General features: G+C 43.8%; 1 protein-coding gene across 1 annotated transcript in view; it reads right to left on the bottom strand.

The window, feature by feature from the left end:
* Positions 1-3,552: 3,552 nt before the first annotated feature.
* Positions 3,553-17,355, bottom strand: part of LOC141997361 (interferon-induced GTP-binding protein Mx1-like) — a 28,435-nt gene continuing 14,632 nt past the window's right edge. The window contains exons 8-14 of the mRNA XM_074969693.1: positions 16,600-16,678; positions 13,887-14,009; positions 10,332-10,476; positions 9,066-9,224; positions 8,136-8,212; positions 4,421-4,663; positions 3,553-3,897 (exon numbers count right to left, since the gene is read on the bottom strand). Of these exons, the coding sequence (XP_074825794.1) occupies positions 3,667-3,897; positions 4,421-4,663; positions 8,136-8,212; positions 9,066-9,224; positions 10,332-10,476; positions 13,887-14,009; positions 16,600-16,678 (1,057 nt within the window). The 3' untranslated portion in view covers positions 3,553-3,666. The remainder of the gene's footprint in view (positions 3,898-4,420; positions 4,664-8,135; positions 8,213-9,065; positions 9,225-10,331; positions 10,477-13,886; positions 14,010-16,599; positions 16,679-17,355) is intronic.

The following is a 17,355-nucleotide window of genomic DNA, read 5'->3' on the forward strand; positions in this document are numbered from 1 at the left end:
TAATGTGTTTGTCATTTACAGTTACATGTATCCGGGGGTCTTTTGCTGTTGTTTTCTCCTCTTTGGATTTAAGCTGGTTTATTAGGACAGGAGATTATCCCCCACAAGCTAGTTTCCCTGCTCTGGTAACTCTTGCAGTTGCTGGAGCAATGGAGTATACAGAGTGTCTGTAGGTGGGGGGGAGGAGAGAGCTGCAGAGGTGCACTGGGAGTAGCATTAGTTGTCTCCCAGTCAGCTCTTTTAAAGGTGGTGAATAATTTTAGCCGCTCTGTGGGCAGTCCATTTATCACCTCTCTGGGATAACCTAAAGCCAGACATTGTCTCCACAACTTGGCTCTAAGCTCCTTTTCCTCCTGGGTTGGCTCTCGCTTGTTTTTATGTCCTTTAGATGGTGCCCCCTTGTTTCCCTGAAGGGAACGCATCTTAGCTTTGCCTGTCAGTGCTCTGATGTCTCCGAATTCTCTAAAGTATGACACCAGAAGGTTTAGCAGTGCCCGAAAGGTACTGTTATGTGCTGCAGCTTCTGTTCTAAGGGACAGTGCCATAGCCCTATGGTTACTCGGAGCTCCCTTAAGCAGGGGTCTGAGATCATCTACATTTACCTGACCCTCCCATGGACTTTCATAGTTTAACTCTTGAGGGTTTTGGCCAAGCATGCTAATGACAGCCACAGTTAATAGAGCTGCTTTTACCTCATCTATGTTGGTCCAGTGCATTACTGTGGGTTCATCTCGGTCTGCTGGGTAAATTCCTCTTGCCCATCGACAAGCCAGAGACCAAAGTGTTTTAGGGGTGTTCCCCTCTGAATGTTCCAGGAATATTCCTGCACCTAAGTTAAGGCGCTCAGTTTCTTGGGCTGTCAGGCGTATATATCCACCCCCAGTGTCCCAGAGGCGGACCAGCCACTCTATTATACCTTCCTCAGACTTTTTAGCAAAATCTCCCTGGATTGTTTTTAACTCCATGGGAGTATATTGGCGGGTGGTAATTTTGGTAAAGTGTGTTGGAGCTTTATTCCCTTTTCCCTTTTTACCTCCCCTCTTTGTTTTTGAAGAGGTGGATGGATCATTGTCATCCCCTTCTTCATCCTGCTCTGCCCCACTCAAATTTCCCTCATGTTCTTCTGATTTGTGCTGTGTGATAGCTGGTCTTAATTTTACAGAGGGACCTTCCTCCTCAGAGGAGGGGGACTCATCTGCTGAATCCCAAATATCTCCATCCCATTCCTCAGGGTCTAGCCAGAGAGCAGTCTCAACTTTAGCCCGGTTGATTCTGCGTGTTTTAACCTCCAGCTTTTCCCTTCGTTCTATCCCTTCTTTCTCAATTAAGGGAAGTAATCTTTTCTGAAGATGTTCCATATCCCTATTCAGTGTTCTTACTCTGGTATCTAAATTCTGGCATTCCTTGCGCAGTGTGTCCCTTTCCTGTTGTAGCCTATTAAATTCTATTGCCAGACTATGATAATCCTTACAGGCAGCTTGCCAAATGTTAGTAAGCAGCCATATACAAGCACCTTTTCCTTTCCCTTTCTTCATCTTGCAGGCAGTTCTCCAGTTACAGAAATGCTGCCAGATCTCTGCTGGTTTTCCCCAATATTTCTCCAGCAGTTCTTTGCTCCACAGAGGATTTCCCCATCCCTCTTGGGTCAAACTTTTCTCTAGCTCAGGGAATTCTGTGGTGTTTATCATGACTGGTTTCATTGTGTTACTGTAGTGCAGCCTATATCACAATCCTGTTCGTGACGCCAAATCTGTTAGCCGATGGCCAGGGATGTTTGGTGAGGTGCCAGCTATGCCCGTTTATACCATCCGTGACTTTAACCGCTAGGACGCACTGTCCCTTCGCGGCGGGCAGCCCGGGCTAGGCTGACGGATGCCCCAAGGTCCTAACCACCCGTGACTTTAACTGCTAGAGCTCAGAGCTCCTTCGCAGCGGGCAGTCAACACTGACTGACAGGTGCCCCAATGGCAGCACTAAGAGCCTCTCCACACCCGTGACTTTAACTGCTAGAGCTCAGAGCTCCTTCGCAGCGGGCAGTCAGGATTGACTGACAGGTGCCCCAAGAGTTTGCCCCGTGGAGGCGGCACAACTCAACGCTAGGCTCTTAGTACTCTCACCTAATGGCCAGGCTTTATAGCCAAAATGGCTGAGGTTCTTTAATTGTGTTGGCTGCTTCACAGTAAACCAGAGAAACAAGTCAGGCTTATGCATAAATGGTTACCAAAATTTATTAAACTAGATTCTAATCATGTGGTTACAAAATTGCTAGTGCCTACTTATTTAAGTGTAGAGATGTTACACACACAAACAAGTTACAAAACTGAAGCTACAATCCCAAAGAAAGAAAACAAAGTATAGAGCTCTATTTCAAAATATGTGTACACTAAAGATAGGAGATCAGGTGTGGGTGCTTCTTACCCTCCTTGCATCTCTCGATTCCAGCGGTGCCAAGCCAGGATCGGTCACTCAATTCCGTGGAAAGACGAATAAGGGACAAGGCTTAGGGACCCTCTTAGCTGCAGAAGCCTTGGGAGGCTGTCACTTATCTGACCAGCAGATAGATAGTGAAAAAGCACTCAAAAATCATGGTGCTGTAGGTCCCCTACTTATACCTCTGTACTCCTTCATTCTCTTTCTCCTTCCTATGCTAAATTGGGGCTGGTCTGTCGGGGTGACGCCAGCTCTCGCAAGAGTAGTTCACACTTGCAAGGGAGAAACAATAAGTTTCGACTACTGGACACTTCTTTTATCAGGGTAAATATTTTCCCACCTAGGATGTTGGTGTGTGTGCATCATGCTGTTTTAGTAGGGGCTAAGAGCCATGTCTGTCACAGCGCCTCTGCCTGCTGTGAGCCCAATTGTTGTATACGTTCCCAGAGGCACATTGTCGCAGCACACCTGTGCTTCTCTCAGCTTCAAAGGCTGTGCTGGAGTGCCCTGGTGTTTTGGCTCCCGTGTGTTTCCAGCAATGCTGGTCTGAGGGGGGGGGCTGGCTGTCTGGCTACACTGGGGTGCAGGCTCTGGGAAGGGGTGGAGGGGTGTGGAGCTTATCTGGGGCTCCTAGGCAGGGCGGACTGGGGGTCCCTGTGTGCTGCTACCCCCAGGCACTGCCCCTGCAGCTTCCCATTGGCTGCAGGGGCGCTTGGGGCAGGACACAGATCCACCCTGCCCAGGGGCCGCAGGGCGGGGCCAGCAGCCATGTGGAGCAAGCAGGCAGGAAGCTGCTCAGCTCTGCTGCGCTGCCGGTGGTGAGTGAGGGCCCCAAGCTGTTTTAAATGGCCTGGGGGACCCACGGGGGAGGGGGATGTGTGCCCGGGGGCAGAAGGCGGGGCCGAGGGAGACCCGGCCTCAAACAGTGCTGGAGCCAGGCCTATGGTGTCTGGGCACCAGGAATATTCCTGGTGCCCAGACACCACGGGCCCATAGAACTCACCGCCCATGTATGCAGGTTATTCCCAATTAGAGGTGAATGGGTCACAGGGGCCAGGCTGTTCAAAAACAGGAACTTAAAGTTAGGCACCAAAATCCATATTTAGACATGTACTAAGTGGCCCAATTTTCAAAAGTCCTGAGTACCCAACAGTTCCCACTGAATATTTAGGTCTTGGTTAACTAACTCACACAGATGAGAATTAAAGAAAAGCGGTATTGCTTCGCACATCTGCTTTAACCTGGGAACTTTGCTAAGCGTTGTCGAGCTTGTGTCAGACGTTTAATTCTTTCTTTCAAATTTTTCCTTTCAGTGGCGGCATCTTTCTTCTCAAGAAGAAGAATGCTAAACTGATCTTTGTCTTGCAAAAGTTGCAACATTTCAGTCTGTAACTTTTCAGTGTAGTCCTGGAGGACATAGGACTGAATAATCAAAGGAATTTGAGTGGAGAGACGATTGCCTGCACCCTAAGAGAAAAGAAGATCATCAACAGGATGATGTATCAATAGTCAAGGATGTATGAGGGAAACACAGAAAATAGGATTCTGCAATTTTACAACTGATCATTCCACTTAGAGGCTTTCTAGCTATTAGGCTGGGAATAGAAAAGTATAGTTAATTAACTCCCTTTCATGTTGTGGTTATGACTTCTCAGTGTTACAACGCTCCTAGTAATAGGGCACACTATTACACCTGGCAGCAAGTGGTTATTCCATAGCTTACTGCAAATTGTGAACAGTAATGGGAACAAGTGCCAAAAAGCAATGACTACAACTAGGGATATTTGAACATTTGTTGTCCATAAAGGTCTTTTGTGTTCAGTACTGTTAATCTAGTATTTACTCGAAGCATACTACTTTCTTTAAAAAAAAAAGTTAGGAGTAAAGGAATCACCCCTCTCCTTAAATGTCAGCTGTACATTTCCCCCCAGGTACTTATGTTCTATAAAGTAGGACTTGTAGGGGGGAAATACATGGACAAGAAACTCACCTTGAAATATGCATTCAAGTGGTAAGCCATTTCATCAACGGAATGCTGTTTTTGAGATGCAACAGACTTAACATGAGTAACAGCAACACCAAAAGGGAGGACTTCATGAGTCTTCCTAGTTTCCTGTAAATCTTCACTGTAAAGACTGTCCTGACAGTAAACGATGCGTTCCATTTTGAACTGATTGGCAATTACAGTTTCAGCTTCCTCCTCTTTTTTTTGTTTTATGTCTTCAATTCTATTCTGAGATTTAAAATTAGAAGAAGAATCAATAGAGCAGACCCAATACCACCCAACAATTTATAAAGTGACTCATGACGCTTAAGCATCCATCCCAATGTATCTACTTTCCCAAAAGAAGCAACAATCAGCACTGACCTCAGTCTGTAGAGGCAAACGGTCCACCCATGACAAAGGTATTATTAGACTCTCACTGAATCATCAACCTCAGCTCAAAAAACAGCTGTAGAGCATTTTCCACTCTAAGCATAGATCCAGAAACAACCTACATTGTATCTCTGATTGTCAAGGCAGACATGAAATACCAAGATGACTCAATACAGCTTTCCTCTGTGTAGACATCAAAGCCACCCAGAACAACAAGCCTCAGCGACTTCATTTGCAGGCTGCACAAAGCTGTAGTCAGCTTGGCTGGAATGCAGAGGGGCAATAGACTATTCTGAACCCCCCATATCGTTACTAGGTTAAGCTCATCCCGTAACACACACTTAGGAGCAGGGAGATTCCCAGTTTTGAAGTCAGATGCGAAGAATGAAGCTATACCACCACCCTGAGCCTTTCAGACCATACTGAGAATGCCGCTGGGGTGAGCTGAGCTGGCAAAGCAGCAGCTGCACCCTCCACCCAAGTCTCTGTGACACCTTCAGAGTCAGGAATCTCCTCTATGATTAAATTATGCATCAGTTTAATGACCAAATTAACCTATTTATTAACAAACAATTTTGCATTAAACTAAATGAAAGTCAAGGTCTCCTCTAATTGTGCTCTGTATACCTGATGTAAGGGGACCATTGCCCCCTTACTAACATTCAGTGGGGGTGTTTTGGTTGGCTAGCTCCCAGTACTCAAAGGGGAAGGGTCTATGGGAAATCAGGACCCTGAGACTGACAGTCCCCAGGAACAATGGGGAGAGGCCAATGCTCCAGGTCAGCCTGAATGACAGGGTGGGCAGGCTAATCAGAGAGTCAGGAGGCCAGGGAGGTCCCGTTCTCTGTGTGAGCTGGTTTTGCCTGGGTCAGACAGAGTGGGGCCGAGCTAAGGAGAAAGCAGGGGCCAAGTTAAGCTGGGGAGCAGAGCTGTGCCAGATCCAGAGAAAGCACACTTGCCCTGGGAGCACAGCCAGCAACCAGAGCCAGAGGGGCCAGAAAAGCAGCCCAGGAAGCAGGTCAGTGCTGGGAGCAGAGTCACAGAAGCAGCCCGCAGAGCAGACCTGTCCTGGGAGCAGAGCTGTAGCAACCAGAGCCAGAGGGGCCAGAGAAGCAGCCCAGGGAGCTGGAGGCAGAGCAGCAGCAGCAGTGCAGAGGCAGAGTGGTGGAGCTGAGGCTGGAGCAGTCCGGAGCTGGGTGCAGTGAGCAGCTGGGGAGAGCGAAGGGGACCCTGGGCAGCAGGCCCAGCACAGGGAGACGCCTCAGCCAAGGGGCTCTGCAGGCCAGACTTGGATTGTAACCCCAACAGAGCGGGGGCAACACTGGGAAGAAGGGTCCTGCCACTTAGAGCCTGAGAGCGTGTGGCCACCACCAGAGCAAGTGTCCAACCCACAGCATCCCTGCAGCACAGCCAGGGCCTGAGCAGGAGGCCTGGGACTTACAAGGAACAGACTGTGACCAGCCCTGACATTCCAGAGACACTGTTTGTGATGTTCCCTGCCACAGAGCGGGGTGATGTGTTTCCTTTAACCTTTCCCATGTTTCCTTATTCTTTTTAAAATTAAGTGTTGATTAAATAATTGCATTTGCTTTAACTTGTATGTAATGGTCAGTGGGTCAGAGAAGTGCCCAGTGCAGAGAGAGTACCCCAGAGTGGGGACACCCTAGCCCCTGTCCTAGGTGACCACAGCAGGGTTGGGGGTCGAGCCCCCCAGGAATCTTGGGCCCAGCCTTGTTGGGGTTACGAGGACTCTGCCAGACAGGAGAGTGGAAGGGGAGTCCTCAAGGGCAGGGAGGCCACTGGGTAAAGGAAGTGGGAGCGAGGACTCAGATCCTTTCACTAGCCCACTTCACCGGGATAGTGCAAAAGCCAGGAAAGTTCCCCACAAGAGCGGGACTATTCCCCCGCTTACACTGAGGCAAGACCTCACAGGACAGGCTAACTGCCAGCCTACACGTGTCCTACCAATTCCCCCTTTGACAGCAATCAGGGAACTGAAGTCCCACAAACTACGCTCCCCGTGGAACTTCATGAGTTTAACTGCGATTCTGGTCTCAGCGTAATTCTGGGGTAACTCTATGGAAGCCTGTGAAGTTACACGAGTGTAAAACCAGTTACGTGAGATCAGAATCGGGCCCCATGCCCTCAAGCTCATGGCATTATTGTTCAGCACCTTCACTTTTATGCATCCGTTGCTTCACTATGTAACTTTGCACTCTACACCAGGGAGTCTCAAACTGGGGATCGGGACCCCTCAAGGGGTTGTGAGGTTTTTACATTGGAGGACATGAGCTGTCAGCCTCCACCCCAAACCCTGCTCTGCGTCCAGCATTTATAATGGTGTTAAATATATAAAAACATTTTTTTAATTTATAAGGGGGGGTCACACTCAGAGGCTTGCTGTGTGAAAGGGGTCACCAGGACAAAAGTTTGAGAACCACTGCTCTACACCGTTAACTGAATACAGTGGTAGACATTTTATCAATCAGTGGGAAGTTATACAGCTAGATAATAGATTGACCAAGAGTGAAGATAGTTCTAAGCACATGCCATTAATGATGATGTAGATACCATAAATCAGTGGTTCTCAACCTTTCCAGACTACTGTACCCCTTTCAGGAGTCTGTTTTGTCTCGGGTACCCCCAAGTTTCACCTCACTTAAAAACTCTTTGCTTACAAAATCAGACGTAAAAATACAGAAGTGTCACAGCACACTAATACTGACAAATTGCTTTCTCATTTTTACCATATAATTATAAAATAAATCAACTTGAATATAAATATTGTGCTTCTATTTAAGAACATAAGAACGCCCATACTGGGTCAACCAAAGATCCATCTAGCCCAGTATCCTGTCTTCCAACAGTGGCCAATGCCAGGTGCCCCAGAGGGAATGAACAGAACAGGTCATCATCAAGTGATCCATCCACTGTCACCCATTCCCAGCTTCTGGCAAACAGAGGCTAGGGACACCATCTCTGCCCATCCTGGCTAATAGCCATTGATGGGCCTATCCTCCATGAATTTATCTAGTTCTTTTTTTGAACCCTGTTATAGTTTTGGCCTTCACAACATCCTCTAGCAAAGAGTTCCACAGGTTGATGGTGCGTTGTGTGAAGAGTACTTCAGTGTATATAGAGCAGTATAAACAAGTCATTGTCTATATGAAATTTTAGTTTGTTCTGACTTTGCTAATGCTTTTTATGTAGCCTGTTGTAAAACTAGGCAAATATCTAGATGAGCTGATGTACCCCCTGGAAAACCTCTGCGTACCCCCAGGGTTACATGTACCCCGGTTGAGAACCACGGCCATAAACAGCCCCTTACCTTAGCTGCTCTGAAAAGATAGAAAAAGTTCTCGAAGTGTTGCATGGCAATTTCAGTAAAAGTTTCTCGTACAAGCTCTAAAAAGACAAAGGAGGAATAACTATAATTTCACGTCATCAGTATAAATATAAGAACTGTATGAATCATTAACAAATTGGGTTCAGCTGTAGCTTAAATAATGTTTTAATTTGAAAGCTTCGTGGTTTGCGTATTTCTATTCTGTGTGGGTGATGGTTTTGTGATATGCATTATTTTGTGATGTGTATTATTTTGTGTAAAAAATGTTTTCACTTGCAAATCAGTTAAATAAAAATATTTAAATTTAATAAACTTTAAGTATTTTCAGTTCATTTGTCTTTGAGGCCCTGGTCTAGCAAAACACTGTAAACACATTCTTATCTTTAAACACTTGAGTAGTCCAATCCATTTGGGGATTTGGAGCCTGGGTATGGAAGACTTGTAACACTGCAACTAGAATCATATTGAGTCCATGGGTCCTGTGGAGATCGTAATGGCACTTGCACAAAACAGAGTAAAATGAATTTGACACTTCCACCAAAATTATCTGTATCATACTTCCACAGTTTGTAGCAATATATTGTTACTTTAAATTTGATGTAGTTTTAGTGATAACTCTTTAATCTATACTATTCTCCTACCTACATTTAAAAATATGATTTGGTATTTATGGTCTCAGTGAAAACATTTGCATTTATATATTTGATCTGAAGCAGTACGTGGAGGACTGAATATTTCAATATTTTACCAGTTAGCTACACTCCACAAGTTGTAAGTACCATCATTCTGATTCCAGCCCCAAAACTCATCTCCCCCCTAAAAACTTGCCATATGAATTAAAGCTAAGTGGTTATAAAAGCAGCTAAATGAATATGGTCAAAGTTTATGGCAAACTAAGTGAATGAAACTCACCAGTCACTGTCTTCAGTATCATGATAGCTGGTGATTTCAGCAGCACAATTTGTTGTTTCACAATGGCCTCAAATGTCCTGTAATTGACAAACCCTGGGAGCTCTCTTCCACGATAGTGATTTTCAAAGCCCCACACTTCTTCTTTCATAATTTCTTTTACTACAGCAATTAAAACAACAGCACCGTTATTTCTAATAATTCGAGATGTGTTTGTTTTTATACTAAAATCTATGTGAAAAGGCCTGGATTTAATAAGGGGCCAAAGCTATTTCTAGTTCTCATGTGTCTATTTGGATGCAGAACAGCTACAGCAACACTCAGGTTAGCGTAAGGAATATGAAGATTGTAGATATAAAGTTTTGACTTGTTGGATTACTGTGTGTACACTCTGTGACTGGTTAACAAACCTGCCTGTAGTCCTGTAGATATTTGAGGGGGCAGAGTTAAAGTCACTGCAGGAAGGATCTCTGAATTGTCTGAGTTGTGTGTAACAGGCTGAGATATCAAAGGAGCCTAAGGCACTTGGGTACCTCCCTCCATTTGACCATTTTGAAAACACAGCTTATCATCTCAAATTTGACATTACCAATAACGTTGTTGTTTAGCATGCAGAGAGATTCACAGTCACTTTTCCGATGAAGTGGGCTGTAGCTCACGAAAGCTAATGCTCAAATAAATGTGTTAGTCTCTAAGGTGCCACAAGTCCTCCTGTTCTTTTAACAGGCTGTGTTACCTTTAGCGAGCTGAAAGAACGAGGCGTACTTGGCAATTTAGCAAGCTTGCATTCCTGGAGAAGTATTAGCAAATACACTACCTGCAGTACTCCAGAATTTTGATTTGTGTCTGTGACTCTGGTAAATCAACTTGCTAACAGTCATGGAAACAAACAGCTCGAAACAGCCCAGGAATCAAACATGCATCACTGCAAGGATTTACTTTCATTAGCCTTAATTTTTAGGGCTGGTACAACTTTAGGTAGACCAGAACGGTGAGAGTAGAAATCATTAAAAGTAGTGACTGGGTCACACTAAACTCTATACTTGAACACCCGCACAATTTACATAGGCTTGGGTCTAGATATGGAATCCACCCTTTGGACTAATCTCTAATGATGGATAAGGGCCCCCAGCAAGAACAAGCTGGTCCATGCAAGCAGACCTTTGCGTCCATATGGAGCCCCATTGATTTCACTAGGGCTCTGGGCACTCACAGATGTCTGTCAGCACAGAACCACTTTCAGGTCAAGTGCCAACATTTGGTGCTTACCTTTCAGTGTACTGTTATTAACATGGGCTTCCCATTCATTAAAGAACTTGCGAACTTTTGTGAATAGTCTTTGTTTTGTTTTATCAGTTACAATTTCTTCTCCTTGCACTGAATTCATGATGTCCTGGTTAAAGAGTTTGAGTTTCTGTAAAGAGACAGGAAATTGCCAAACAACTCAGGGGCTAAATTCAGACCCTGAGCTGTTTGCAATGATACATAACCCAAACTTTGCAGCAGGGAGGGGAAATGCTGGAGCAAATGTTACACACTGCTCCCTGAAAAACTATGGAATTCACACTCTGCAGGTTGTCTGTAGCTCCAGCTGTGGAAGTGACATTCTGAGAGGCGGTCAGAGCTCATAGGCTGTGTATTTCAGCACAGTAGTGCTCAGACTGTGTGGCCTGTGACCTGCTGTCTCAGGACATTGAGGTTCAGTGACTAGGGCAAAGACTCAGGAGGAGACCTAGGGTTCTATTCCCAGCTCTGCCACGGACTTGCTGTGTGGTCTTGGGCAGGTCACTTCATTTCTCAGTGTGTTTCCCTCTCATCCTTTGTTTGCCTTGTCTATTTAGGTTGCAAGCTCTTCTGGGAAGTAAATATCTTTTATTCTGTGTATGTACAGTGCTTAGCCTAATGAGGTCTTGATCTCAATTTGGGCTGTTCTAGATGCTCCGGTAATACAAATGAATAACAATAATTCTCCTTGTTTCCAGCAGCTAAATTTCATCAAAAGAAACTAAAAATACATTGAACGCTTCCCTAATGTTGTTTTTCCATGTAAGCAATTACTGTAGCACAATGCCGTGTTATTCTGAATGTGAGTGAAAGTGATGTACAAGGCAGTCTGTGTATTAAAATATGGTCCGGCCAGATTTAAAGTTTGAGAACCTCTGTTTTAATGCATATCCCCGATCCCTACTCACTGCACACTACTGGGATTGTTTGAGTAGTGGCTGTGAAGCGGTAGTATGGGATTCATAGATTCATAGATATTTAGGTCAGAAGGGACCATTATAATCATCTAGTCTGACCTCCTGCACAACGCAGGCCACAGAATTTCACCCACCACTCCTGCAGAAAACCTCACACCTATATCTGTGCTATTGAAGTCCTCAAACCATAGTTTAAAGACTTCAAGGAGCAGAGAATCCTCCAGCAAGTGACCCGTGCCCCATGCTACAGAGGAAGGCGAAAAACCTCCAGGGCCTCTTCCAATCTGCCCTGGAGGAAAATTCCTTCCCGACCCCAAATATGGCAATCAGCTAAACCCTGAGCATATGGGCAAGATTCATCAGCCAGATATTACAGAAAATTCTTTCCTGGGTAACTCGGATCCCACCCCATCTAATATCCCATCACAGGCCATTGGGCCTATTTACCATGAATATTTAATTACCAAAACCATCTTATCCCATCATACCATCTCCTCCATAAACTTATCGAGTTTAATCTTAAAGCCAGATAGATCTTTTGCCCCCACTGCTTCCCTTGGAAGGCTATTCCAAAACTTCACTCCTCTGATGGTTAGAAACCTTCGTCTAATTTCTAGTCTAAATTTCCTGGTGGCCAGTTTATATCCATTTGTTCTTGTGTCCACATTGGTACTGAGCTTAAATAATTCCTCTCCCTCTCCAGTATTTATCCCTCTGATATATTTATAGAGAGCAATCATATCTCCCCTCAACCTTCTTTTAGTTAGGCTAAATAAGCCAAGCTCCTTGAGTCTCCTTTCATAAGACAAGTTTCCCATTCCTCGGATCATCCTAGTAGCCCTTCTCTGTACCTTTTCCAGTTTGAATTCATCCTTCTTAAACATGGGAGACCAGAACTGCACACAGTATTCCAGGTGAGGTCTCACCAGTGCCTTGTATAATGGTACTAAAACCTCCTTATCCCTGCTGGAAATACCTCTCCTGATGCATCCCAAGACCGCATTAGCTTTTTTCACGGCCACATCACATTGGCAGCTCATAGTCATCCTATGATCAACCAATACTCCAAGGTCCTTTTCCTCCTCCGTTACTTTTAATTGATGCGTCCCTAGCTTATAACTAAAATTCTTGTTATTAATCCCTAAATGCATGACCTTACACTTCTCACTATTAAATTTCATCCTATTACTATTACTCCAGTTTACAAGGTCATCCAGATCCTCCTGTAGGATATCCCTGTCCTTCTCTAAATTGGCAATACCTCCCAGCTTTGTATCATCCGCAAACTTTATTAGCACGCTCCCACTTTTTGTGCCAAGGTCAGTAATAAAAAGATTAAATAAGATTGGTCCCAAAACCGATCCCTGAGGAACTCCACTGGTAACCTCCCTCCAGCCTGACAGTTCACCTTTCAGTAGGACCTGTTGTAGTCTCCCCTTTAACCAATTCCTTATCCACCTTTCAATTTTCCTATTGATCCCCATCTTATCCAATTTAACTAATAATTCCCCATGTGGCACGGTATCAAACGCCTTACTAAAATCTAGGTAAATTAGTTCTACTGCGTTTCCTTTGTCTAAAAAATCTGTTACTTTCTCAAAGAAGGAGATCAGGTTGGTTTGGCATGATCTACCTTTTGTAAAATCATGTTGTATTTTGTCCCATTTACCATTGACTTCAATGTCCTTAACTACCTTCTCCTTCAAAATTTTTTCCAAGACCTTGCATACTACAGATGTCAAACTAACAGGCCTATAATTACCCGGATCACTTTTTTTCCCTTTCTTAAAAATAGGAACTATGTTAGCAATTCTCCAATCATACGGTACAACCCCTGAGTTTACAGATTCATTAAAAATTCTTGCTAATGGGCTTGCAATTTCATGTGCCAATTCCTTTAATATTCTTGGATGAAGATTATCTTGGCCCCCTGATTTAGTCCCATTAAGCTGTTTGAGTTTTGCTTCTACCTCAAATATGGTAATGTCTACCTCCATATCCTCATTCCCATTTGTCATGCTACCATTATCCCTAAGATCCTCTTTAGTCTTATTAAAGACTGAGGCAAAGTATTTGTTTAGATATTGGGCCATGCCTAGATTATCCTTTACCTGGATTACCTGGGCTGGTCAGAATACAGGTGGAAAACAGTGTTGCTTTTAAAAATCACTATAATTTTGTGCAAAATATTATGGCCTTGTAAATATGGAATAGGACTACTTATTCTTGATTTCTATTACGCCTTTGCCTAATACAGCATCTTCTATTACCAGCAACTTTCAGTGCATTGATATAATTAATGCAACCAAATGTAATTCACCCATTGTAGTATCAAAGCTGACATTGATAAAACAGGAACAATTTTATTTTTAATCTGGTTTATTTTATTGGTGAGTATATATTCTGGATTTATGAAGACCGGGAATTAAGGGTAATGCTCATGGTCTAGTTCTCCTATGTTAAGAAAAGTGCATGTGGATGTGTCTGTAGTTAGTGATTTCATGAAGCAACACACTGAGTATGCAGCGTAGAAAAAGAGACCAACTTGCAATATCCACACAATTCCAAATGCTAACCAACAGTTTTTATTCACATGAATTACCAGATCCATATTTATACTCACATCTACTAGGAAGAGCATCTGCTCTTCCACTGATTCTGGCACACCTTTGCCATATTTTTGTAGCTTGTTGTTTGCCACCCGGAGTTTGTTCTTTATCTGATTTTCCAAAGTTGGTAGTGATTTCTGTGAGGGAAAAATAATAGAATCATAGAAATGTAGGGCTGGAAGGGACTTTGCGAAGCCATTAAGTCCAGCTCTCTGTGCTGAGGCAGGACCAAGTAAACCTAGACCACCCCGACAGGTGTTTGTTCAACCTGTTGTTAAAAACCTCCAGTGATGGTAATTCCACAACCTCCATTGGAAACCTGTTCCAGAACTTGACTATCATTATAATTATAAAGTTTGTCCTAATATCTAACCTAAATCTCCATTGCTGCAGATTGAGCCCATTGCTTCTTGTCCTACCTACATTGGACATGGAGAACAACTGATAACAGTCCTTTTTATGACAGCCCTTAACAGATTTGAAGACTGTTACCAGGTCTCTCCTCACTATTATTTTCTCAAGACTAAACATGGCCAGTTTTTTTAAAAAAACCTTTCCTCATAGGTCAGGTTTTCTAAACCTTTTATCATTTTTGTTGCTCTCCTCTGGACTGTCTCCAATTTGTCCACATCTTTCCTAAAATTTGGTGCTTAGAACTGGAAACAGAACTCCAGCTGAAGCCTCACCAGTGCCAAGTAGAGAGGGGCAATTACCTCCCATGTCTTAAATATGACACTCCTGTTAATACACCCCTGAATGACTTAAGCCTTTTTTGCAACTTCATCATGTTGTTGACTCATATTCAGTTTGTGATCCACTATAACCCCAGATCCTTCTCAGCAGTACTACCTCCTAGCCGGTGATTCCCATTTTGCAGTTATGCATTTGATTTTTCCTTCTTAAATAAAATACTTTTCACTTGTCTTCATTGAATTTCATCTTGTTGATTTCAGACCAATTCTCTAATTTGTCAAGGTCATTTTGAATTTCAGGGGTTCTCAAACTGGGGGTCGTGACCCCTCAGGGGGTTGCGAGGTTATTACATGGGGGGTTGCGAGCTGTCAGCCTCCACCCCAAACCCCGCTTTGCCTCCAGCATTTATAATGGTGTTAAATATATAAAAACATTTTTTTAATTTATAAGGCAGGGTCGCACTCAGAGGCTTGCTATGTGAAAGGGGTCACCAGTACAAAAGTTTGAGAACCACTGCATCCTGTCCTCCTGCAACCCCTTCCAGCTTGTTGTCATCCACAGATTTTACAAGCATACTTTCCACTCTACTGCCCAAGTCATTAACAAAAATATTGACTAATACTGGACCCAGGACTGACCACTGTGGGGCCCCACTAGATATGCCTTTCCAGTTTGACAGCAAGCCATTGATAAGCACTCTTTGAGTACGGTCTTCCAACCAATTGTGCACCCACCTTATAGTAATTTAATCAAGACCACATTTCCCTAGTTTGCATATGAGAATGTCATGTGGGACTGTGTAAAAAGACTTACTAAAATCAAGGTATATCACATCTACTGCTTCTCCCCTATCCACTATGCCAGTAACACTGTCAAGGAAGGAAATTAGATAGGTGTGGCATGATTTACAAGGCATTGACATAAAACTGGTATGGATCTCCTAATCCCCAGTTTAAATCAGGGGATACATATAGAAATGTACCTTGTCATAAATATAAAGGGAAGGGTAACCACCTGTGTGTATACAGTGCTAGAAAATCCCTCCTGGCCAGAGGCAAAGTCCTTTTACCTGTAAAGGGTTAAGAAGCTCAGGTAACCTGACTAGCACCTGACCCAGAATGACCAATGAGGGGACAAGATACTTTCAAATCTGGAGGGGGGGAAAGGCTTTTGTCTGTCTGTGTGATACCTTTGCCAGGAACAGATCAAGGATGCAAGCCCTCCAACTCCTGTAAAGTTAGTAAGTAATCTAACTAGAAAATGCATTAGGTTTTCTTTGTTTTGGTTTGTGAAATTCGCTGTCCTGGAGGAAATGTATATTCCTGTTTTTGTGTCTTTTTGTAACTTAAGGTTTTGCCTAGAGGGATTCTCTATGTTTTGAATCTGACTGCCTGTAAGATTATTTTCCATTCTGATCTTACAGAGTTGTTCTCTTACCTTTTTTTGTTCTCCTAATAAAGTTCTGATTTTTAAGAATCTGATTGGGTCTTTTGTGTCTTAAAAATCCAAGGCTGGTCTGTGCTCATCTTGTTTATTCTCAAGCCTCCCCAGGAAAGGGGGTGTAAGGGCTTGGGGGGATATTTTGTGGAAATAGGAACTCCAAGTGGTTCTTTCCCTGATTGTTTGTTAAATCACTTGGTGGTGGCAGCGTTTTACCTAATCTAAGGGGAAAGACTTTGTGCCTTGGGGAAGTTTTAACCTAAGCTGGTAAAAATAAGCTTAGGGAGTCTTTCATGCGGGTCCCCACATTTGTACCCTAGAGTTCAGAGTGGGGAAGGAACCCTGACATACCTAATGCTTCTTAAAGATCTGTAAATTGCTTTATACTAAACTATTAGCTAAAAATATTAATTTATGAGAAAAGGTCTCCTTTATATTTATTTTCTACAAGCTAGTTAAGGTTTCAGAAAGTTTTGACCTGCTACTACACAGCTTAAATAAATATCTTGGCAAAAGATCCAAACAACATTTGATCTTTTGTGTGTTCACCAAATAGTTTTTTAAAGAGCCAATAGCCCAAGTTTGCTAACTTACATTAATGTGCTCTATCAGTTCCTGCGTAAGTCTCTCTGCCAAAAGTGGGATAGTAGCTTTTCTTTCTTCCAAAAGAATACTAAAAGAGATGAAACACTATAATAAATAATAATAGCAACAATAATATCATCCCAAATAATTCCTTCTTTCATCCCAAAGGATTCCAGAGTACTTCATACACTACAGTACAGATACTGACCGATCTGGCCAGCTATATACACTTACTAATAGTATTCAAAATGGTCAAATTATTTCTTGCAAGCATGCAAACAACACATTTCCAGCATGAATTTTTGGAGAAATAAAACGGACCTAGGCATTCTCAGAAAAGTTTATCTGTGACAAAGACCTTCTACACCATCTGTGATCCTCAGGAATGATGGAGCTATCAAAGACCAGTGTGAGATTAATGGAACCAGAGAGAAAGCCTCCTCAGCAGATAGCCATCAGTGGTGGCATTCCCTCCAACCATAGGCGCCGACTCTGTGGGTGCTCCGGGGCTGGAGCACCCACGGGGAAAAATTGGTGGGTGCTGTGCACCCACTGGCAGCTCCCCTGCCCGCCCCAGCTCACCTCCGCCTCCTCCCCTGAGCGCGCCGCGTCCCACTTCTCCCCCCTCCCTCCCAGCACTTGCTGCTGCGAAACAGCTGTTTTGCACTGCAAGCGCTTGGAGGGAGGGAGAGGAGAGGGAACGCGGCACACTTGGGGAAGAGGCAGGGCTGGGGAGGGGTCCAATAGGGGCAGGAAGGGGACAGA

Source organism: Natator depressus, chromosome 1 (assembly GCF_965152275.1).
Source record: "Natator depressus isolate rNatDep1 chromosome 1, rNatDep2.hap1, whole genome shotgun sequence".
Classification (NCBI taxonomy): domain Eukaryota; kingdom Metazoa; phylum Chordata; order Testudines; family Cheloniidae; genus Natator; species Natator depressus.